Source organism: Myotis nattereri (genome assembly GCF_964212035.1).
Source record: "Myotis nattereri genome assembly, chromosome: 1".
In the NCBI taxonomy this organism is placed as follows: Eukaryota; Metazoa; Chordata; class Mammalia; order Chiroptera; family Vespertilionidae; genus Myotis; species Myotis nattereri.
The window spans coordinates 78012989-78035753 of NC_138075.1; the positions used below are offsets into that span (position 1 = coordinate 78012989).

Consider the following 22765-nt stretch of genomic DNA (forward strand, 5'->3'; position numbering starts at 1 on the left):
TGCTCGAGCGGGCGGCCAGACGGGGGTCTGGGCGAGAGCCCCAAACCCTGGCAACCCCGCCTCCGGCCCCCAGACGAGCGGCTGCAACTGGGAGGGACTCAGGACTGCAAGGCCCGTGCGGAGGGAAGAGGGAGCCGCGCGCTCGGAGCCGGGGAGGGTCTCCCGGAAGGGCGGCTCCCGCCTGGTCCTCCACTCCCCGCCCCCTCGGGGGAGCTGTTGCGTCAGCTTCGAGATCCCAAACTAAGGAAAGTGGTCTCCACCGGCCAGATGGGCGTGGGGCAGCAGAGCCGCCGCCAGGAGGCAGCACTGAACAAAAAATGTTCGGGCTGAGGGTGCCCGGGAGGCGGGAGTCACCAAATCACGTTTCATCTGAAGCGTCTTAGAAGCAGCGTGGACGCCACAATAGAGGGATTTGCTGGGCTGGTTCAAAAAAAGGCACTTGGAAATGCTTCCACATGTTTTAAGGCTAAAGGATGACTTATAAATAATAGTTACCTTTTGTATACCTTTTGGACACACTCGCTTTGCAGTTTTAAAGCCAACATTGCTACTCTGCAGAGATTCACAGAGCCACCCTCCTTCAAGACCAGTCTGGGGAAAAGGCACACTGCTCAAGAGACTTCAAAGCTATCAGGCAAGGAAAAGTAGTGTAGCCCTGGCTGGTTTGGCTCAGTGGATAGAGCATCGGCCCGTGGTCTGGAGCATCCGGGTTCGATTCCGGTCAAGGCCCCATGCTGGGGTTGTGGGTTGTGGGCTAGGGGCCTGTAGGAGGCAGCCAATCGTTGATTCTCTCTCATCATTGATGTTTCTGTCTCTCTCTCCCTTCCTCTCTGAAATCAATGAAAAGATATTTCTTTTAAAAGTAGTGGAGTCCGAGGTCATACTGATTTAGCAGAGATTTGACAGCCATGAGAAAAGAAAAGGAATATGGTACAATAAATTATGTAAGTAATAAAATAATATGCAAAGCAATGTATTGTGTGAGTCGGTGGTTTCTAGCCATCAATTCCCACACTTTTTTGTTTGTTTCTTAATCCTCATCTGAGGATATTTTTTTCCACTGCTTTTTAGAGAGTGGAAGGGAGGAAGGGAGGGAGGGAGGGACAGAGACACACACACACACACACACACACACACATCCGTTGCCCCAGCCATGGCAGGGATCAAACCTGCAACCAAGGTACATGTCCTTGACCGGAAATCAAATCCATGACCCTTCAGTGCTCGGGGCAACTCTTTAACCACTAAGAACACTGGGGAGGGCAATTTCCACACTTCTTGCTGAGCGTGACAGTGATTTGATCTTGAGCTGACCTAAGAAGGGAGATAAGGAAGGAATGTGAAATAAGACATTTCCCAAACCTTAGAATTTGGTCACAAGCAAGCAAAAAGGGGAAGAGTGCAAAATGAGGCAGCTTTATGTATGCTCTTTCTCCAACATCATCATTATTCATCACAATGGTTAAAAAAGCACCTAATTCGCCTGGACAATGTTAGCTGTCAGTACTAGTTCTCTCTCTCTCTCTCTCTCTCTCTCTCTCTCTCTCTCTCCTCACTCATATTTCCTGCTATTTACAACCCATGGGTTGTCACCCCTGCCACATCAAAATAACCACGTCAAAGGCTGAACTTGTCTTCCTTCCCAAGACCTTTTCCCTTACCAGATTTCCCAGTTTTCCTAGTCAAACTTCCTATCCTGCTCCCAGAGTTCTCCAGCTCTAGCTCCTTTATTCCCATAGCTATTAAAGTATTACACGTGTTCACTTCTACAGGTGGAGTTCACAGTGTCCGCCCTATTTGTGCACTTTAATGCATGTACCGTATTTTTTATTTTACAAATCAGTGGTATCCCCCTACTGTGTGAGCTAGTAGAATAGAGGGATGTTGCTGGTTCAGTTCTATAAACATTATAAAGATATAGCATTGGCCCTGACCAGTTTGGCTCAGTGGATAAAGCGTCGGCCTGCGGACTGAGGGGTCCCGATGTTTCTAGCTCTCTATCCCTCTCCCTTCCTCTCTGTAAAAAATCAATAAAATATATTTTTTTAAAAAAATATATAGCATTGGTGGTAGTGCCAGCCTGTCACCTTTCTCGCCAATCTTGAATGTGGACACTGAGGTTATTTTTCCAGTGCTTGATTCCCCAACTATAAACTATGTGATGGGATTCCGGTGCTGCCTGCCTCAGTTCTCTGTCTCAGACCCTGCCAAAGGCACGTGGAGCCCAGCTTAGGAAAGGTGTCACTCAGTGGTTATTGCAACTGTAAAACAATAAATCCACAGCCATATTTTGGTTCAATTTCCTGATCTCTGAAAACTACAGTCTGTATAATGATTACTTCCTGGACTGTTCTTACCTACTTTACAGGTTTATTATGAAAACTGTAGAATGCCCTAACCGGTTTGGCTCAGTGGATAGAGCATCGGCCTGCGGACTGAAAAGTCCCAGGTTCGATTCCGGTCAAGGGCATGTACCTTGGTTGCGGGCACATCCCCAGTAGGAGGTGTGCAGGAGGCAGCTGATCGATGTTTCTCTCATCAATGTTTCTAACTCTCTATTCTCCCTTCCTCTCTGTAAAAAATCAATAAAATATATATTAAAGAAAAAAGAAAACTGTAGAAATCATTTGTATACAGTGTTTTTGATAAGTGAAAATTGAGTGTATGAATGTAAGATAACAATGGTACTATATTGCCTTATTTCCCTTGCTTAGTTTTTTGGATCCATCTGGTGTTTTATAACCAAGTTTCTTTTGTCCCTGTCCCTTTTTCTGGTTCAGCCCTAGCCTATACTATTCATATTGTTATCAAAATAGCTTCTTTTACTTCTTAAACGAGGATCCACCCTTCCCCTCTTTCAAAGCACAGTTCAGAGGCACCTCCTGTGGAAAAAGTTCCCAGTCTTGCAGAAGGAAATGATAATTTTTTTAAAAAAAGAATCATCCAATGAATGCATAAGTGGAACAAGAAATCAATGTTTTTTCTCTCTCTCACTCCCCCCTTCTCTTTAAAAAGATCAATTAAAAATTTTTAAATGTTTGCACAAAAGTGATATATTAAACTTTTTAAAAATATATTTTTATTGATGTCATTGAGGAAGGGAGAGAGAGAGAGAGAGAGAGAGAGAGAGAAACATCAATGATGAGAGAGAATCATTGATCAGCTGCCTCCTGCACAACCCACATTAGGGATCGAGCCCGCAACCTGGATGGAGCCCTTGACCAGAATCCAACTCAGGACCCTTCAGTCCACAGGCTGATGCTCTAGCCACTGAGCCAACCCAGCTAGGGCTAAAGTTGTTTAAATGAAGAAATTAAGGATGACTTACCCAAGGCAAGTAAGTGGTTAAAAAAGAGGAAGGAGCCGAAACCGGTTTGGCTCAGTGGATAGAGCGTCGGCCTGCGGACTGAAAGGTCCCAGGTTCGATTCCGGTCAAGGGCATGTGCCTGGGTTGTGGGCACATCCCCAGTGGGAGATGTGCAGGAGGCAGCTGATCGATGTTTCTAACTCTCTATCTCTTTCCCTTCCTCTCTGTAAAAAATCAATAAAATATATTTTTAAAAAAAAAAAAAAAAGAGGAAGGAGCTACGGATGTGGATTTGCCACTGACTAGCACCCACCTCACAAGGTTGTTGCTGGGTGTGCTGACTGCTTTTATGAAAACTGAATCAGACCCCAGCTTGGTACTTCTTCCCCAAGAAAGAAGAAGTACCACCTCCTGCCTTGACCACCTACTGCAGACCAAGTTTCCACCAGCACCACACACTTCCCTTCCAGCACTCATCTCAGAATTAATACTACAGCCACGTGTGATTATTTGATGCCTTCTCTCTGTAGACTGGGAGCTCCAGCAGAATAACGATGTCTTGTTCTCCATAGGCTCGCCTGCACTGAATACGGTGCTGGTCACAGGCCTCTTCGGTTTTGTCGGAGGCCCTGGCCTGTGTGGTTCCTGGGTTGGGCATAAGCGGGGTGCCCCCAAAGGTCACCGGTTCGACCCACGCCAGGGCACACATGGTTGGGATGCATACAGGAGGCAGCCATCATGTCTCTCCCTCCCTCCCCCTCTCTCTAAAAATTCAATAAAAACATACTTTAAAAACTGTCTCTGCTAGCCCTGGCCGGCTTGGCTCAGTGGATGGAGCATCAGCCTGTGGACGGAGGGGTCCCAGATTCGATTCCGACCAAAGGCACATGCCTGGGTTGCAGGCTCCGTCCCCAGTGTGGGGCGTGCGGGAGGCAGCTGATCAATGATTCCCTCTCATCATTGATGTTTCTCTCTCTCCCCTCTCCCTTCCTCTCTGAAAGCAATAAAGAAATATATTTTAAAAAACAAAAAAACAAAAACTGTCTCTTCTGGATAAATGAGTGAAAACTGGAGCCCGAACTTTCTGATTCTCTCTAGGTTTGACTCTTAGGCTGGGAAAAATATGTTACAGTGATGCGAGACAGTATAAGCAGTGGTTCTCAACCTTCTGGCCCTTTAAATACAGTTCCTCATGTTGTGGCCCAACCATGTAATTATTTTCGTTGCTACTTCAGAACTGTAGTGTTGCTACTGTTATGAATCGTAATGTAAATATCTGATATGCAGGATGGTCTTAGGTGACCCCTGTGAAAGGGTCATTCGACCGCCAAAGGGGTCGCGACCCACAGGTTGAGAACCGCCGGTATACAGTCACGTGTATGGTACTCCGCTGAGATATAAAATATAAATTTCAAAGAACCGCTGCAGGGAAGTCGTAGAAACAGTTCAGAGGACACAACTCCCACGGGGGAGTCTCCACCACCGAGGATGCATACGATGATCTACCGATCTGCTCCAAAGTCCCAGCCGCAATTTCGTCCTTCTCTTCCGTACAACGACCCAAGATGGCGGGGCCCGTGATTGAAAACCAGGTTCAAGATGGCGGCTTCCTACTTCCCCCGAGGAGTAGCGCGTGGCCACTGAGGCCACGCCCACTCGGCGATGTCACGCCCACTTCCGGTCCCGGGCCCGCAGCATGGCTGCTCTAGGTGCTCTGCTCTTTAGTAAGTGGGCTCGGCGGCCGGCGCGGGGCTGGGGGGCTGGGACCCCGGGCTGGCAGCACGGCCTCTCTCTCACCTCTGCCCTGCTTTCCCCGCAGGTGTCCGGAGGCTGCACGGCAGCGCGGCGGCTCGGGCGGGTGGCCAGTGGAGACTCCAGTGAGTGTGGGTTTGGGGAAGATGGGGGTCCAGAAGCTGTGCTGAGTCCTAACCGAACGGTCTTCTCCTCCCAGGCAGGGCATGGCTGCCAACCCCTCGGGCTACGGGCCCCTGACGGAGCTCCCGGACTGGTCGTACGCGGGTGAGCGCGGCCCTCCTCGGAGAGTTAACTCTGCCTCGGACCGGGTCCCCCGGAGAGAACGCCCCTGCGGGGAGCGGGTGGGGCCGGGGGTGTCAGGGGGGCGGTGTGTCCGAGTGAACAAGGTATTGAACTTTACAGGGGGAGGAAGCCCTGTTGTTTATTTTGTAAATTAAACTAGGCCGGTGGGAAATAAAGCTAGACAGGCTCTTTGAGGCTTGTGCAGATCAGCAGCAGACAGTTTGGCTGGGGGCGCCCCGTCCCGCCAGGGGAGAGCGTGAAAAGACTTTCCTGTTTCTCAAAGGATGGGTCTTAGAAAGTTCTCCGTGCTGAGTGCATTATTGAAAATTTGGTACCAAATGCAGGGAGAGCTCCTGGAAAGGCTGCCAAAATGAGCATCACAGAGAGAGGAGTAGAAAGGTGAATAGTGAGGATGGTGGCCGCCCTTCAGAAAGGTCTCTTCCCTTTATTATTTAAAAAAAAAGATACTTTTTTTTGATTTCAGAGATGAAAGGAGAGGGAAAGAGAGAGAGTAACATCAGTGATGAGAGAGAATAATTGATTGGCTGCCTCCTGCGCACCCCCACTGAGGACCGACCCCAACCCGGCATGTGCCCTGAAGACCAGGAATCCAGCCTCCCCGGAATCCAGCCTTCTGGTTCATAGGTCGATGCTCAGCTACTGAACCACACACGCCGGGCTCTTCCCTTTACTTAAAAAAAGAAAAAACAACAAAGTAAAATAAAAATAAAAGAAATATTAGCCCTAGGTGGGAGAACCTTAGAAAAGTTGAAGCCACGCCTCATGCCCCATATAGGACTCCAGTTCACAGATAGGAAAATTGAGGTCTAGAAATGTGATCACCCACCAGGTAAGAGCAAAGCCAGGACTAGAACAGGGCAGAGGCCAGGCCCCCTTCAGCAGCTCAGAGGCCTGAGTCGTAATACCCTATTGGATTTTACACGAGTATGATTTTGCTTAATCGGAGAGTTGCTGCCTGAGGAGGATGGTGACGATTTTTTTCTACTTGTTATTTATTTACTGTAGGAAGCCTAGGATCTTCTTGAAGTACTATGGAATATTGGAAAGACTCTGGAATTGATTCTTTTTTGGTTGTTAATCCTCACCTGAGTATATTTTTCCATTGATTTTTTTAGAGATAGTGAAAGGGAAGGGGAGAGAGAGATAGAGAAAAACATCTATGTAAGAGAGATACATTGATTGGTTGCCTCCTGGACATACCCAACCAGGGCTGGGGATTGAGCCTACAACCAAGGTACGTTCCCTTCACCGGAATCGGAATCAGAATCAAACCCAGGAACTTTCAGTCTCCGGGGGCCGATGCTGTATCCACTGAGCCAAACTGGAATTGATTCTTAATCCAGGCTTCTCTACTTGCTAACATTGTGGGTCTTGGTCAAGTTACTTAATTGTATCTCTCAGTTTCCACATCTGTAAAAAATACCTATCTCATATGGTTCTTGGAAGGATAAAATGAAATGACCAATGTAAACACCTGGCATACACAACATTGGTTCCCTTTACTGATAAATAATATCTCTTTCCTGTCTTGTCTTCAAACGTTTGGGCAGAGAGTTCACTCTGTTTATTTCTTTGTTGAAAATGCCCTTTCTTATTAACTCCATTATAAACCATTTGAGATAGTTTATAGCAAGTCTGCAGATATTTATGAAATTTTTATTATGTGTCTACACTATAGTGAAAGCTTAGCAATATGGTCCCTGATCCCCAAGGAACTTAAAGTCTAGCTGGGAAAACAAAGCATGGACATTTTAAAAATTAAATAACACTTTAGTGCTCTGCTCCTTTCCAAAACGATTTGAGATGGCTAAATAAGGTTAAAAACAATAGTACAATAACTGTCCCAAGGTAAATAGATGAGTATTAAATGAGTGACACACTTCTTTTTTATTGTGATGAGAAACATATACAATTTTCCTTTATAGAGTGGTCCCCCTGATATTTCAAGTACCCCCCCCCCCGCCCGTACATAGCTATTACTATTAAAATATTATTTTTTTCTCCCATTTACCTCTCCCCAGTCACTCCCACCCCCCAGCACATGCCCTCACCCCGCCTAGTGTCTGTGTCCATTGGTTATGCTTATATACATGCATACAAGTCCTTTGATCTCCTAACCCCACCTTCCCTCTGAGGTTTGACAGTCAGTTCAGTGCTTCTCTGTCTCTGGATCTTTTGGTTCATTAGTTTATGTTGTTCACTATATTCCACAAATGAGTGAGATCATGTGATATTTACCTTTCTCCGACTGGCTTATTTCACTTAGCATAATGCTCTCCAGTTCCATCCATGCTCTTGCAAATGGTAAGAGTTCCTTCTTTTTTACAGCAGCATAGTATTCCATCATGTAGATGTACCACAGTTTTTTAATCCATTTCTTTGCTGATGGGCACTTAGGCTGTTTCCAAATCTTAGCTATTGTAAATTGTAATATGCACGTCTTTCAGAAGAGAGTTTTAAGAGGTTAGAGAAGGGTTTCTGGGACAGATCAGGGTTGAGGTGGGCCTAAGGGTGAGAATTTGGCTGGAAGGAAAGGCAAGAGGTGTTTGTTATGGAGTTAGATGGAACTTAGCAAAGATTTGAGGTGAGTAGAACAGTGATCAGTTTGCTTGAATGGGGGCTTTATGAAGATAAAACAGGTGATTCAGCATTGCAAGGAACCTTGAACTCCAGGCTGATGAGGGGTGAGTGAAATACAATAGGAACATGCCCAGGAGCTTATTCTTGGTGGTTCTGGCATACTTCATCCTTGAAGATGAGGAACTTGTTTTAGGGAAATTTTACAGTGGGTGTGAAATGGAAGTGAGGAGCTAGAAACTGGTTTTTCCCTCATTTCTGTTTGCTTTCGCAAGGTGCTACACGCCATCCCTAACATTTGCCTTTTCTCTCACTTCTATCTCCAGATGGCCGCCCTGCTCCGCCGATGAAAGGCCAGCTTCGAAGACAAGCCCAAAGAGAAAAACTTGCAGTGAGTTGCTAGAGCCCCATCCAGGGCAGCCTGCATGTAATCTGAGGGACAAAGTTTCAACTGTAATTTGTCTTGAGCTGTGTTGACACCTAAGCTAACATGTACCCCTCACACTGTTTTAACAGTCAAGATTTTAACAGTACTGTGAGAAGGAAGGAATAGAGGGGGTACTCCTAGGGCAGGAACCAGTAGTAGACATTCTGCCACACATTTTACTGTCTTCCCCACTTCCCATCCCGGACCTGGCCCCACTCCTTCCCCAGTCAGCAGGGTCATTTTCCAGCTGAAACCTCTGACTTTGATCTGTGAATGAAAGGATATATGGTGCAGAGCTCAAGCCCCAGATGTTCTCCACACTGTTTTCCTGTCTGTTTCAGAGACGAGTTGTACTGCTGTCACAGGAAATTGATGCTGGATTACAGGCATGGCAGCTCAGGCAGCAGGAGAAGTTGCAGGAAGAAGAACAGAAGAAGAAAAATGCTCTTAAACCTAAAGGGGCTGCTCTGAAGAGCCCACTACCACGTCAATAAAAAGCAACTCATCTCTTTTTCCCAGCATTTGTTGTTGTTGTTCCCCATCCATCTTCAGAGCAAAAGAGCTTGGGCCCCAGGAAGAACAGGCTGTAAGAGCACTGCCTGGAAGGACCGGCTACAGGCCCTCACCCCTGGCTCCCTTCCAGTTCAGGGGTATCTTGCTCTGGGATATTTACCCCCTCCTTTGCAGGTCTTAGGACTGGCCCAACTTTGAGCAGTTACTTCTCTGCAAACATGAAGAGGGGGCTGCGGTTTACTTGATCTTAGCCACCATTCAAGCTTTGAAAAATCTATACACAGCTCAGTCTGCATAGAGTTACACATTTAATAAATGTTTCGATGAAAAAGACTTTCCAGCTGAGGTCCATTTCTTGGCTAGCAACTGATGTCAGTTTTTCTAAAGCAGGTACATGGCCCAAGAGGGTACCGACACTGGGAAGGCTGACATGGGAAGAACCAGACTTGGGTGTTGCATGTTCTAAAGATTTGGATCTTGAGGTTTCCCTGGTTCTGATCGAATCCTAGAAATTGGAGAGAGGACTGTCCTCCTGGCCCCAATTTACGTAGGGGGCCCTGGAGATACTCAACCCCCAAAACAGCTTTGTGGGTTAGGGATATCCCATATACCTCCCACAACCCTGTTAGCTGCCCCCCAAGGCCCAGGAAACGTTTTAGAGAGAGGAGCATCAATGGGCTGCCTCCTGTACGCCCCCTATTGGGGATCAAGCCTGAAACCCAGGCATGTGCTCTGAAGGGAATCAAACGCGGGGACCACTTCTTGGTGCAAGGGACAACTCAATCAACTGAGCCACACTGGCTGGGCAAAACTTTCATTTTATTGCCCGTGGATTCTGTGTGGAAAAACCTTTGCTCTCATTCCAATACAGAACACTGGACTTTTTTTCCCATTTTCATGTCACAAACTTGTGTTAATTCCTGGATCTCTAGGATTTCTGGAGTTTCTTACCGGACCTAATTTCTGTCCAGCCTCCCAGTTATTCCTTCCCTTGCTTTCTTTCCCTCCCTTCTTCCCTCCAATACCTCCTTCCCTTCCCCTCTCTCTGACCAATGTAATTCTTGGGTCTTAGATTTCGCTGATGGTTGAGTTTTCTGTCTCCCACACTTTTCCTGCTTGTTGTTCTGCCTTTCCAGATCTAGTTCTCAACCTCTTATCTGTCTCCCTTTCTCAGCTTTAGCCTGCCCTCCCCCTTCCCTGCATACCTCCACCTTTTGTTCTCAGAGACTAGTCTGTCCTTGAAGGAGATTTTACCCTTGAAGGAACTGCCTCCTTTTCCAGGGTAAGGAATTAAACCCTGAAGTTCCAACTTCCAATCGCCCTTCTAACAATTGCACCAAACTTGATTTGCCTTTACCCAGAGTCCATGGCCTTGCACCCCTCTCCTCCCCAACCAGTTCTAATTTAAGGATCAGATTGCAAGTGGCATAGTAAAGGAAGCACATTTGTTTTTGTACAAGGATAGGACCCTCCCCCCCATCGAGTGTGGTTGTGGGGTTTGTTGATGGGTAGTTGGGTTTTGATGATGTTGTGTGTGTGTTTTTGTTTGGTTGGTTGGTTGGGTCTTTTTCTATTGATTTCAGAAAGGGAGAGAGAGAGAAACATCAATGATGAGAGAGAATCATTGATCAGCTGCCTCCTGCACACCCTGCTCTGAGGATCGAGCTGGCAACCCAGGCACGTGCCCTTGGCCAGAATCGAACTCAGGACCCTTCAGTCCACAAGCCTATGTTCTATCCACTGAGCCAAACTGGCTAGGGCTGATATTGTTTTTGTTTGTTTGCAACAGGGACAGAGGTGGTTGTCAAGAATAAGAGACAGCCGAAACCGGTTTGGCTCAGTGGATAGAGCGTCGGCCTGCGGATTGAAAGGTCCCAGGTTCGATTCCAGTCGAGGGCATGTACCTGGGTTGTGGGCACATCCCCAGTAGGAGATGTGCAGGAGGCAGCTGATCGATGTTTCTCTCTCATCGATGTTTCTAACTCTCTGTCTCTCTCCCTTCCTCTCTGTAAAAAATCAATAAAATATATTTAAAAAAAAAAAAAAGAATAAGAGACAAAGATTCAATTTGGTTTAGTCACAGATCCCAACAGACAATCCCCTAACCCAGGTCTCAGGACATGGAAGACCCCCCACCACGTCCCAGACTCTGAACTTGTTTGCCCCAGCCACTGAGCCTCCCAGTACTTCCCATCTGAGGTGAGGCAAACGCTGAATACCAGAGGAATCGAGCCATCCAAAATATGCCTAGGGGGGGAAAGTCTCCCACATCCCGTCCCCTTGGACCCCCCCCCCCCGCCACACACACACACACACACACACACTCACAGTTTCTTGCTCTCGGCTGTGGCCTCAACCCCTGGAGATGGCAGCCTTTACCACAGAAAGTCAACTTAGGTTTGGTTTTTCCTTTTTTTGGTTTTTTTTTTACCGGGCTCTTGGCTGTAATTGGATTCAGGCTGAAACAACCACGTCCGCACCGGGAAAGGAGGGCATTGGGGCGTGGGCGGGAGGAGAGGCTGTGGGATAAAGGGAGGGACCAGAGGAGAGAGCAAGAGAGGGCTCGCCATCTAGTTCGCCGACTAAGCAGAAGAAAGACCAGAGAGCGGAGGGGAGGCGACGAGCAGACAGGCGCGCTCGGGAACCAGCGCCTCCTCTCCCGGCGGACAGCTCTCCGAGAATCCCAGCTCGGTGCCTCCGGGAGACAAAGGCGTCCGAGGGAGGGGCGGCGCGACCCCCAGGCTGGGCCCCGCCGCGGAGCCGCACGCCGGTCTGCCCGGACGGCCGCGGACCATGTCTCCCGCCGCACGGCCCGCCCGCAGCCCGCTGCTCCCTCTGCTCGCGCTCGCCGCCGCGCTCGCCCCCCTCAGCTCGGCCCAAAGCAGCTTCAGCCCCGAAGTAAGTGAGCTCCGCCGGCCCGGCCCGGAGCCGCGCGGCGCCGGAGGCGAGCCCGGGGTCTCCCGGGGGACAGCCCCCTCGGGGAGGAGGGCTCTCCAGGTCTCGCTGGCTCCGGCCTGCAGGACCCCCTCCCTTCCCTTCCCCTCCTCATCTCCAAACTTCCCAGGCGATCCAACTTTTGCCTCCTCCCCCACCCCCGCCGCCGCCTTCCTTCCCACTGCTTTCCTGGGGAGAGCTTTACAGCCGGTCAGACCCTCGCCCACCGCCCCGGACCCCACCGCCCCAGTCCCCGCTCCGCGCTCTGCACTCTGCGCCCCGCGCTCAGCTCTGGAACCGGCTGGGAGCCTGAGACCTATTTGGACTCCGCTCAGATCCCGCGCTGTCTTGGTTTCTTGTCATGTGCGAGAGTTTGCAGTTTCTGCAACTTTCCAGCCCGCCCGCCCGCCCGCGCTGACCGGCGCCGGGGAGGCCAGGAGGGCCCGGGAGGACCGTGGCCCCGGCCCCCCACGCTGCGGCCGCTGCCCGCTCCCCGCTGCCCGCTGGCGCGCCCTCCATCAGCGCCCAGGTGGGGCCGCGGGTGGACGGCGGAGCGGCCCCGGCCCCCACCCGCCCCCGCCTCCCGAGCGGATCTCTGGGTCCCGGCCCCCGAGCCCTGGCGTCGAGGGTCCCGGCGCTGGCGCCCTGGCCGCCCTTCCGTCCACACAAAGCTCTCCTTGTGAGCGGGGGCTCGCCGGGGCCGCCGCCTCCTCCCCTGCCCCCCGCCCCTCCGCGCCTTTAGGCCTTTTTTTGTTGTTTTTGTTCATTGTTTTTCTGCGTTAATTGCATAGAGACTGGGAACGTTGCACAGGGGGAATGGGGAGAGGGCCTGGCCCCGGGCGCCCACACAGGTCTAGACCGACTCCGGTGCCCCCCACCCATTCGCCGACGTTGGCCCACCCGGCCAGGAGGAAGTCGCGTGGGAGTTGTCTGAGGAGGTTTTTCCTCTCTCTCCCTTTTATTTTGGGGTGAAGGTGGGAGACGGATTTGATCAGCGTCTTATTTTGGGACATCCCAACCCACTCGGCCCTGCCTGGGTGCCTGGGCGCGGTCTGGAGGGGCTGGGAAGTGCCCGAGAAGGGGGAGGGGATCTGGACTTGGCTCCCTCCGACCCCTTCGGCGCCCTGGTTCCATCCCGAAGGAACCATCTCCAGAAAGAACACACTCTCTGTCCTGAAGGGCTCTGAGGCTGAAAGGAAAAGGTGGCCCTAGGAATGGGGTGACCAGGAAGTGTGAAAATCTGCCCTGTGGCCAATCCTGGCACTGGCCGGGAGGAGGAGGCGTCCTCTTTCCAGGCATGAAGTGTGCACTGAGGCCTGAAAGGAGAGCTCTCGACGGTAGGAGCCTGGGCATCTGGGGGCAGCCCACTGCCATCATGGCCTGCCCTGCCTTCTCCCTGCCCCTGCCCCGTTAGGCCCCCTAAGGGAGGGGCAGCAGCCCTGTCTCTGCTTTAAGTGGGTCATGGGCAGTCCCAGTGTCAGAACCACCCTTTGCTTCTGGGCTCTGGAGGGGTGGGAGGCAGAGGGAGGGAGGAGCAGGCCCAGAGGCTCCCATCCGGGCCTGCTGGAGAGCCAGAGATCGCCCCCCACACCTCCTCTACTCTTGGGCGAAAGGTGGGATGGGTTCCCTTGACTTTCCCTTAGGGCAGCAATTTTCAGCTGGCCTGCAGCATGCTGCGGCTCACTGTTGTGCCTGTGCCGCAAGAATGTTAAAACTCTGTGCAATACTTGACTATTTAGTCAGGGCCATTGACCTCTTTTCCCTTTGATTGTCAAATAACAAATGACAACAGCCAACACAACAATAGCCGTCCAGTGTGAAGGTATCAAAATTATACCTATTTGTCGTATCGGCAAAAAATATATTTTGTGGTGTGCCACAGAATTTTAGTAATTCGTTTATGTGTGTCATGAGATGGAAAAGGTTGAAAATCGCTGCCCTAGGGCAGTGGTCGGCAAACTCATTCGTCAACAGAGACAAATATCCACAGTACAACGATTGAGATTTCTTTTGAGCCAAATTTTTTAAACTTAAACTATATAGGTAGGTACATTGTTATTAACTTAATTAGGGTACTCCTAAGGCTTAGGAAGAGCCACACTCGAGGGGCCAAAGAGCCGCATGTGACTCGAGAGCTGCACTTGGCCGACCTCGGCCCTAGGGGAATACCTTCCACCACTCGCTTTTCAAGACAAAGCCAACCAATAAAGTTCTCTGACCCAACATAGTTGCTCCCTCTCCAGGCCGAGCTGGGGTGGCCCAGGCCTCAGGCAGCCGGTTCCTTCCACCAGGCTCCGTCGTCCTGCACCAGCTTCAGAACAGCCCTCTCCTCCCTGTCTGGCACTCAGCCCTGCCCCCACCCAGCCGCAGACACAGGAGTCCTCTCTTCTGTGGTTCCAGCCCCAGTCTCTGTGGTTCTTGCTTTGCTCAGAGCTGGCCTCTGTGAGGGGAGAAAGCCTAGGCGTGGAGGAGTGGGGCAGGGGCACCTCCTTTCCAAGCTTTGCCGTTCCCTTGACTCCAGGGATGTCCCTTTTTTGCCTAAGTCTCTACTTTTAACTCCGGGGTGTGGGGTGGAGGTCGTGGGTGTGAATGTTTTCATCTGCCTGCCTTCCTGAAAGACTCATCAGGGAGAGGGATCTATCCCAGAGCTCTTGGCTGTGGGTTCTCCCCACCTGTCTGCCACGCACCCTTCTGTCATCCTGTCCTAGAATTCCCCTCAGGTTTGCTTCCTGAGGGTTGAGGAGGCCTGAACCCAGTCCTCCTGACTCCCGGTTCCGCTTAGGTCACTACTCCTTCCCCAAAGCTGAACTCCTACCCAGGTCATAAGCCTGGGGTGTGTACCGTCCAGGTGAGACTAGGGGCACAGAGAGTTTCCTGAGTACTCGGGCATATGCCACAGCAGGCTTCCTGCAGGCACTAGCTGAAGCGTCAGCCAGCACAGGTCAAGGCAAGCATTCTTCTGTTGGAGAGCGGCCCACGCCTGCAGCACCCTTCTCTGCTCCCCTCTGGTGTACCAGGGGTTAAACTTCACTCCTTCTTCTACCCTTGAGGTGGGGCCCTGGAGCAGGTGGTGCTAGGGTGACTCTGGCCAGGCCTGTTGGCTGGGGAAGGGCTGGGTTGTTTACATCTCAGGCCCTACCTCCATCATCCTTAGGGGATCACTTCCCAAAACCATGTTGCAATTCTCTATTTTTTTATTTTTTATTTTTTTTTTGGTTTCAGAGAGGCAGGGAGCAGGAGAGAAATAGAAACATCAATGATGCCTCCTGCACACCCCCTACTGAGGATTGAGCCCACAACCTGGGCATGTGCCCTGACCTGGAATTGAACCATGATCTCCTGGTTCATAGGTTGATGCTTAACCATTGAGCCATACTGGCAGGACCCATTATTGCAGTTCTTGCCCATGCAGGCTCCAGTCCCCAATCAGCTGCTTCTGAATCACCTCTAGCCCCTATGCAAGAGTACTGTTTCATCACTGGGGCGTGTGCCTAGAGGTGAAGGGCCACATGGAGATTTATCCTAATAACCTAGGATGGAGGGCACAGCACCTAACACCAGTAGCCTCAACCCCTCTGCACCTCAAGCTCCCATCCCAGGCAACGTGCAGCCCCTCTGGACTGCTTAGGAAAGCAACACTGGATCAGGGACCAGCTGTCGGGGTAGCGTCTCCCTGTAGGAAAATCCAAGTATTTTCATAGCCCATATATAATTTGGCTCGTTTTACTTTTCAGGCTTTAGGAAAATATTCCATTGCTGTTACAATAAAGGTTGATTTTTTTTTTTTCTCAATGAGGTTTTACAGGTTTGTTTTGTTAATCCCCACCCAAGGATTTTTTTCCATTGTTTTTTTGTTTTGTTTTTTGGGTTTTTTTTTTTTTTTTTAGAGAGAGTGGAAGGGAGTGGGAGAGACAGAGAGAAACATCCATGTGAGAGAGACACATTAATTGGTTGCCTCCCAAATGTGGGGACCAGGGATTAGGGCCCAGAATCAGAATCAAACCCAGGACACTTCAGTCCGAGGCGACGCTCTATCCACTGAGCAAAACCAGCTAGGGCTGTCCTTTCAATCAAACACCAAAAACGTAACTTTACTTAAGGAGCAGGGGTGAGGATTATAAAGGCCTGTGGATTCATTTGGTCTGGCCCTGCCAGGGCATTAGGGGTGAGTTAATTAAATGTTTGGCCAAATATAGCAGGCTAATTTTTAAGTTGATAATTTTGTATGGCCCGAGAATGATGTTATAAGTATTCAAATGGCCCTTGGCAGAAAAATGTTCCCCACCCCTGCTTTTACATGTCAGCATTATATTACACCATTCACAACGTACCTAAAATAAAAAAAAATACCGTCACCGAGTATCCACCTCACTCCCAGCTCCCACTCCCTCTACTGCGATCCTTAAATGGACAGTGCAGGTCCCAGGCCCTAGGTCAGATGCTGTTTGGATGGAAACAGTAGCAGGATCCTGGCTCTGGCTGCATCACACTTCTCACCACCTGCAGAAACCCCAACTTCCCCTATCAGCAGCCAGCCTCAGCCCTAGCTCCTTTTCTGCCCTCCTTTCTTTAAAAAATCTCAGCTCTGAGGTTCCTGGAGGCTTGGCATCCCCCTCCCAGGAGGGCCTCAGCCTCTCCCCTCTCTACCCTGAGAAGACATCTGAGAACTCAGTTAAACTCATTCCCATGAAGACAGCTGTAGCCAAAGTCCAGAGCTGAGGCTCCAAGAGGACAAGGCATACTGGGGCCGGGGCCAGAATTCAGGTCCAGCCCTGGAGTTCCTCCAGACCCACTGCCAGAGCCCGGCTGGAGGCTCATTGCCCTTTCCTCAGCAAGTGGAGGGTGCATGCCAGGTAACGGGAGGAGGCGGAGGCTTCCCTGGGGCCAGGTGGGGATGCTCTAAGCCTCATCCCTTTCCCTACAGGCCTGGCTGCAGCAATATGGCTACCTGCCCCCTGGGGACCTGCGTACCCACACACAGCGCTTACCTCAGTCACTCTCAGCTGCCATCGCTGCCATGCAGAGGTTCTACGGTCTGCGAGTGACGGGCAAGATGGATACAGACACCATGAAGTAAGTGCTGGACCCTGGCAGGGATTCTGCCCAGCAGAAACACTGACAAAACACTGAGCACCATAGAAGCTGCTCCGTGAATGCCTGACGCGTGTCCCTGTACCTCATCGCCACATGCTGATCCTGAGCCTTTTTATTTACCCTAACCATCCTCACACTGACCCTGGGCCCAGAGAGTCCCCCTGTCCTCCAAAGACCTTCCTCTTTCATACACTATCCTGACCCGTCTTCACACTTCAACTACCTCAGGGCCATGAAGCGCCCCCGCTGTGGTGTTCCAGACAAGTTTGGGGCTGAGATCAAGGCCAACGTTCGAAGGAAGCGCTATGCCATCCAGGGCCCCAAATGGCAGCATAACGAGATTACTTTCTGGTGAGTCTAACAGGCAAGTGGCCTTACTCACATCAGGTTACCCTTCCCTATCAGTTGTGCTTACAGAGACCCAGAGGCATCTTGCCATACTCACCTCTTCCTGGGATGCATCCTTGGGAGTGGGGAGGATAATGGCTGTAACCCCGAGAGAGATACCGCCTGTAAGGGAAAAGGGGTACGCCCCAGGGCCAGAAAGCCAAAGCCTGAGGGTCCCTGAGCTCTCAGTACTTGAGGCAAAGGCATCTGGAGGTGGCAAAGGTGGCTGAGCAGTTCAGTCAGACTTGGGAGAGTACAGGGAAGGAGAATTTTGTCCCTTGTGATCCTAACATACTCTAATCCTCTCCCCACGTGGCTGGACCTCAGCATCCAGAATTACACCCCCAAGGTAGGCGAGTATCGCACCTATGAGGCCATCCGCAAGGCCTTCCGCGTGTGGGAGAGTCACACACCGCTGCGTTTCCGAGAGATACCCTATTCCTACATCGAGAATGGCCATGAGCATGCCGACATCATGATCATGTTTGCTGAGGGCTTCCATGGTGACAGCACACCCTTCGATGGCGAGGGTGGCTTCCTCGCACACGCCTACTTCCCAGGCCCCCACATCGGAGGCGACACCCACTTTGACTCTGCTGAGCCCTGGACTGTCGAAAATCAGGATCTGAATGGTGAGCCCTGGGGAGAGTCAAAGATCATTTGTACAGGGTTCTCCTGCCTCCTCCCAAAACCTCATACCCTCAAATCTCAGGGCTACCAGGGACCACAAAGATCTCCAACAAAGCAGGAATCCAGTTTTAAACTATTTATATGTGGTTCCTTCTCTCGCCCAATAACTGACTCCTCAAAGGCTTCAAAGCCTCCCCATCACCCGCTTATCCAGACAAATTCATCCTGGGAGAAAGAGGCCCAGGGAGAGCCCTCCGCTTCCCTCAACACAGTCTCCTGGGCTTGGGGTCTAGTCCCAGAGCACGCTCACCTCCTCCCAGAAGAGCATGGTGGTTTGGTGGGTTTTCTGAGTGGAAAACAGCAGGCAGGCTTGGGTGTGAAACTAACGCCTCTGAGGGGAAAGCTGGGAGCCTGAGGGAAGGGATCTCGGCCGCCATCATAGTCTCTCTCCTCCCTCCAGGGAATGACATCTTTCTGGTGGCCGTGCATGAGCTGGGCCACGCCCTGGGCCTCGAGCATTCCAGTGATCCCTCGGCCATCATGGCGCCCTTTTACCAGTGGATGGACACAGAGAACTTTGTGCTGCCCGATGATGACCGCCGGGGCATCCAGCAACTTTATGGCAAGTAGTCCATGCCCGCATCTGCTCCTTTCTCTCTGCTCCTTGCCTGTGTCTTCTTGGCCTTCCTGTTTCTTCCCGTCGCCCCACATCCCCCTCCTGACTCTGCCTCTATCTGCTCCCACTTTTGAGTCCACCTCTTCTGTTCTTTCCTAGCTGATTGCTTCAGCCTCTCTACCCTTTCCAAGGGCGTTGTCTGCCCATATGCTGTCCTTTCCTCTCCCTCTGCCACCAAGTCTGAAGTGCTCCCATGTTCTCTGCCCCAGGGAGTAAGTCAGGCCCCACCAAGATGCCCCCTCAACCCAGGACCACCTCCAGGCCCTCTATCCCTGATAAGCCCAAAAACCCCACATATGGGCCCAACATCTGTGACGGGAACTTTGACACTGTGGCTGTGCTTCGAGGGGAGATGTTTGTCTTCAAGGTGAGAGGAAGAAGTGGGCTGGTTTGGAGGACAAAAGGGCTCCGTGCCCGGGAGGCAGGGTGGAAACAGCAGCGTGAGGACTAAAAACGAAAAACGGAGGCAGTGGGGGAGCTTCGGGAACCGAATCTGAGGACTAAGTGACAAGACATAATGCACTCTTACGTCGACTGCCTCCCAGGAGCGCTGGTTCTGGCGGGTGAGGAATAACCAAGTGATGGATGGCTACCCAATGCCCATCGGCCAGTTCTGGCGGGGCCTGCCTGCATCCATCAACACTGCCTACGAGAGGAAGGATGGCAAATTTGTCTTCTTCAAAGGTAACCAGGCCTTAGTCTTTGGGTCTGGGGAGTCTCCCTGGATGAGCAGATTCCACCTGACTCCTCCATAGACCCTAGAACCCAAGTGGACCCTCCATCCTGCCCTTCTGTCTCCCCAGGAGATAGGCACTGGGTGTTTGACGAAGCGTCCCTGGAGCCTGGCTACCCCAAGCACATTAAGGAGCTGGGCCGAGGCCTGCCTACTGACAGGATTGACGCCGCCATCTTTTGGATACCCAATGGAAAGACCTACTTCTTCCGGGGAAACAAGTAAGACCTTAACCCAGGGGTGGGCAAACTTTTGGACCCGAGGGCCACAATGGGTGCTTAAACTGGACCGGAGGGCCGGAACAAAAGCATGGATGGAGTGTTTGTGTGAACCAATATAAATTCAAAGTAAACATCCTTACATAAAAGGGTACAGTCTTTTTTTTTTTTTTTTTTTAGTTTTATTCATTTCAAACGGGCTGGATCCGGCCCGCGGGCCGTAGTTTGCCCACGGCTGCCTTAACCCCTTGACCCCAGGCCTGCCTCCTCAGCTACCAGCGTCCCTCAATTCTGGAGGAAGACCCACTTTTTGCCTGGGTTGTTTCCCTGGAGAAGGAGTTGGCTGAGCCTCTGTTGTTGCCTAGCAATGAGCAGCCTCCATTGGGTGCTGAGTGAGTGGGATGTGACCGGGTCACCATTTCAGACCTGGTCATTTGACGCCTCCTGCCCCGGCACCGTGCCTCCGCTCCAGCAGCCTAGCACTGTCATTAAGGGCTGCTGGTGGCTCCTTCCAGCCTGGGCCCTCCCTCCCACCTTCCGCTGCTCTCAGCTGCAGGCCCTCATTACTCAAAACCCCTGTCCACAGCTGTCCTTACCTTACTGGCGACTTCAGTCCCGGGTCCTGCTACCCTCGGAGGAAGTGCCCAGTGTCCAACCACTTCCTTCCTCTCCTCTCCACCAGGTACTACCGTTTCAACGAGGAGCTCAGGATGGTGGAGAACGACTACCCCCAAAACATCAAGATCTGGGAAGGAATTCCTGAGTCTCCCAGAGGGTCATTCATGGGCAGTGATGAAGGTGAGAAGGGCCTGGGAAGTGTCTGTGAGGGATCGGAACAAATAGTTAAGAAGAAAGATGGAGAGTATTGTGGGAAAATAATGACAATGATAATAAGGTGGAGCCTTTCCCATGGGTCAGTCACTGGGCTAGTGCTTTCCATGTGTCAGACCCCGTAGACCCCACCACTCCTCCAGCCTGGTCCTAGAATTACCCCGTTGACAGCTGAGGAAACGCTGTTAGGAGAGTTAACTCAGCCAGCCACACACTGACAGATTTTCTTCCTGCTGTTCTCTCTGGGTCTCCTGGATGCTGCCCCGCCTGTGTCTTCTCTGCCGCCTTCTTGCTGACGCCTGCAGTCTTCACATACTTCTACAAGGGGAACAGATACTGGAAATTCAACAACCAGAAGCTGAAAGTAGAGCCAGGCTACCCCAAGTCAGCCCTGCGGGACTGGATGGGCTGCCCTTCGGAGGGCCGGCCAGATGGGGGGACTGAGGAGGAAACGGAGGTGATCATCATCGAGGTGGACGAGGAAGGCAGCGGGGCAGTGAGCGCAGCCGCTGTGGTGCTGCCTGTGCTGCTGCTGCTGCTGGTGCTGGCGGTGGGCCTCGCAGTCTTCTTCTTCAGACGCCACGGGACCCCCAAGCGACTGCTCTATTGCCAGCGGTCCCTGCTGGACAAGGTCTGACCCCCATCGCTGCCCGCCCACTCCTACCACATGGACTTTGCCTCTGAAGGCCAGTGGCAGCAGATGGTGGTGGGTGGGCTGCTCCCACCCCATCCAAGCTCTCTCCCCACCCCGCCTCCCTTCTCTGTTCCATGACTGGCCCCTCCCACCTCAACCCTGGCATTGCTTCTTCCCTAGATGGGTCCCCTGGGGGCTGAACAGGGGCCACCCCTTCCAGTCCCTGCCCCTCAAGGGCCCCTGTAGCTTGGTGTATGTCCAGCCCCATCTGAATGTCTTGGCTCTGCACTTGAAGGCAGGACCCTCAGACCTCACTGGTAAAGGTCAAATGGGGTCATCTGCTCCTTTTCCATTCCCTGACATACCTTTAACCTCTGAACTCTGACCTCAGGAGGCTCTGGGCACTCCAGCCCCGGCAGGCCCCCAGGTGTACCCAATTGGCAGCCTCCCACCACTCTTTCTGGCTAAAAGGAATCTAACCTTTTGTCTGGGGAGAACCTGAGAGAAGGTGAAGGCGGGGGGGGGGGGGGGGGGGCTGCATAGCTACCGTAAGACCTAGGGAGGGACGTTCAGAGAGGGTCAGTCTTTTCCACGAAGATCTGCCTCTCCCCCTCCTTCTGCCCCCAAGAACTTCATGGAAGGAGCCTGAGCCATTATGGAGTGAACTGAGGCTGCAGAAACCCTTGGCAGCCCTACTCTCCCAAATGTTAGCCTTGGATGCGGATGTCAAGTTTAAAGAGCTGAGGCCAGGGAGTGCAGTGACTGGGGTGAGTCTCTATAGGAAGAGACAGTCCGGAGCCCTGGGGGTGAGCCTCAAGGCCACAGAGAAAGACGCTTGCTTAAATGCAGGCAGCTGGGGCAAGTGCCAGGGGCAGAGCAGTCAGAGGGGATAGGATGGGACCAAAAGGAGGTTCAGCAGGAGTGGACAGCTGGAGGTTGAGCAGGCCATCAGGGATGCACAGGGTGGACTGGTACCTGGGGGAAGGCACATTTTATTGGCACTGGAGGAAGAGCCCGAGAAAGGCACACCTGCTTGCTTAGTGCCTTCCCTCTGACCAGAGAGCATAGAGGGAAAGGGGAAGGAGCCCAGAAAAAGCAGCAAAGACGGCACATGTGAGGACTGGCAACCGGCCCTTAATGAGAGTAGCTACCTAGTTAGAGAGCAGAAAGCTCCCAGCAGCAGGCAGTACCGAGTCGGCAAGCCTCAGAGAGGGCAGGTGCCTGTGCATTTCTTGTTTCTTGGTCAGGTTACCTCCTCACTTCCTGATGCCCCCACCCCTCAGCCCGTCCTATCTGTGTCCTGCCCTCCCCTCATCCCCACCCAGCCCATCCATTTGAAGTCTCCTTCAGCCACCTAAGGTGGTCATGGTACTGGGGACTTGGGAAAGTGAGAGACCCTTCTGGGAGTGAAAAGAGAGGGATGTCAGGGGTGGGGCATTGGGGGGGTTGGGGGAAAATGGGGTGAACGGTGCTGGCAGTTCAGCTAAATTTGTCTTGTTTGGGATTTTTGTTTTGTTTAATGTATATTTTTATTATAATTATTATATATGAATTCCCTTCAAATCGTTCCTTTTTGTTAACAAGGGGCATGGGGAGGGATGGGGGTGGGGGGGGCAGAGGCATTGACCCCAGGAACCTGCAGGGCGGGGCTGGGTCAGTGCCCTCTAAGGATATTTTTGACCTTGTTCAACCTTCACAAAAAATAAATGGTGTTTCACATTCCTTGTGTGGCTTCAGTTCTCTCAT

The 22765-nt window shown here is 51.7% G+C and overlaps 2 protein-coding genes and 1 long non-coding RNA gene across 4 annotated transcripts in view; 2 read left to right on the plus strand and 1 right to left on the minus strand.

Moving 5' to 3' along the window:
* LOC308528750 overlaps positions 1–22765 on the minus strand; it is an 852227-nt gene that overhangs the window by 802355 nt on the left and 27107 nt on the right. The window lies entirely within an intron of this gene.
* MRPL52 (mitochondrial ribosomal protein L52) lies at positions 4971–8890 on the plus strand. Of its 2 annotated transcripts, XM_081105187.1 has the most exons (5): positions 4971–5031; positions 5127–5184; positions 5259–5326; positions 8269–8333; positions 8711–8890. In XM_081105187.1, exons 1-5 carry the CDS (start codon positions 5004–5006, stop codon positions 8861–8863), a joined length of 372 nt encoding a protein of 123 aa, XP_080961313.1. In that variant the 5' UTR covers positions 4971–5003; the 3' UTR covers positions 8864–8890. The 2 variants fall into 2 exon arrangements, with proteins under 2 accessions (XP_080961313.1, XP_080961314.1); XM_081105188.1 differs by lacking the exons at positions 4971–5031; positions 5127–5184; positions 5259–5326 and adding an exon at positions 5378–5448.
* On the plus strand, positions 11676–21022 carry MMP14 (matrix metallopeptidase 14; the record flags this gene model as incomplete). The annotated part of the gene is made up of 10 exons (XM_081099482.1): positions 11676–11780; positions 16741–16889; positions 17139–17261; positions 17625–17929; positions 18388–18553; positions 18817–18970; positions 19149–19287; positions 19407–19557; positions 20237–20352; positions 20691–21022. The coding sequence occupies 10 exons, from the start codon at positions 11676–11678 to the stop codon at positions 21020–21022; spliced, it is 1740 nt and encodes a 579-aa protein (XP_080955608.1).

What these genes read in the sequence shown, in the direction of transcription:
- MRPL52 (XM_081105187.1), top strand. Translation starts at nt 5,004, where the DNA reads ATGGCTGCTCTAGGTGCTCTGCTCTTTA. An exon ending in TCTAGGTGCTCTGCTCTTTA is followed by an intron (nt 5,032 to 5,126) that starts GTAAGTGGGCTC and finishes CTTTCCCCGCAG; the next exon opens with GTGTCCGGAGGCTGCACGGC. An exon ending in CCCGGACTGGTCGTACGCGG is followed by an intron (nt 5,327 to 8,268) that starts GTGAGCGCGGCC and finishes TTCTATCTCCAG; the next exon opens with ATGGCCGCCCTGCTCCGCCG.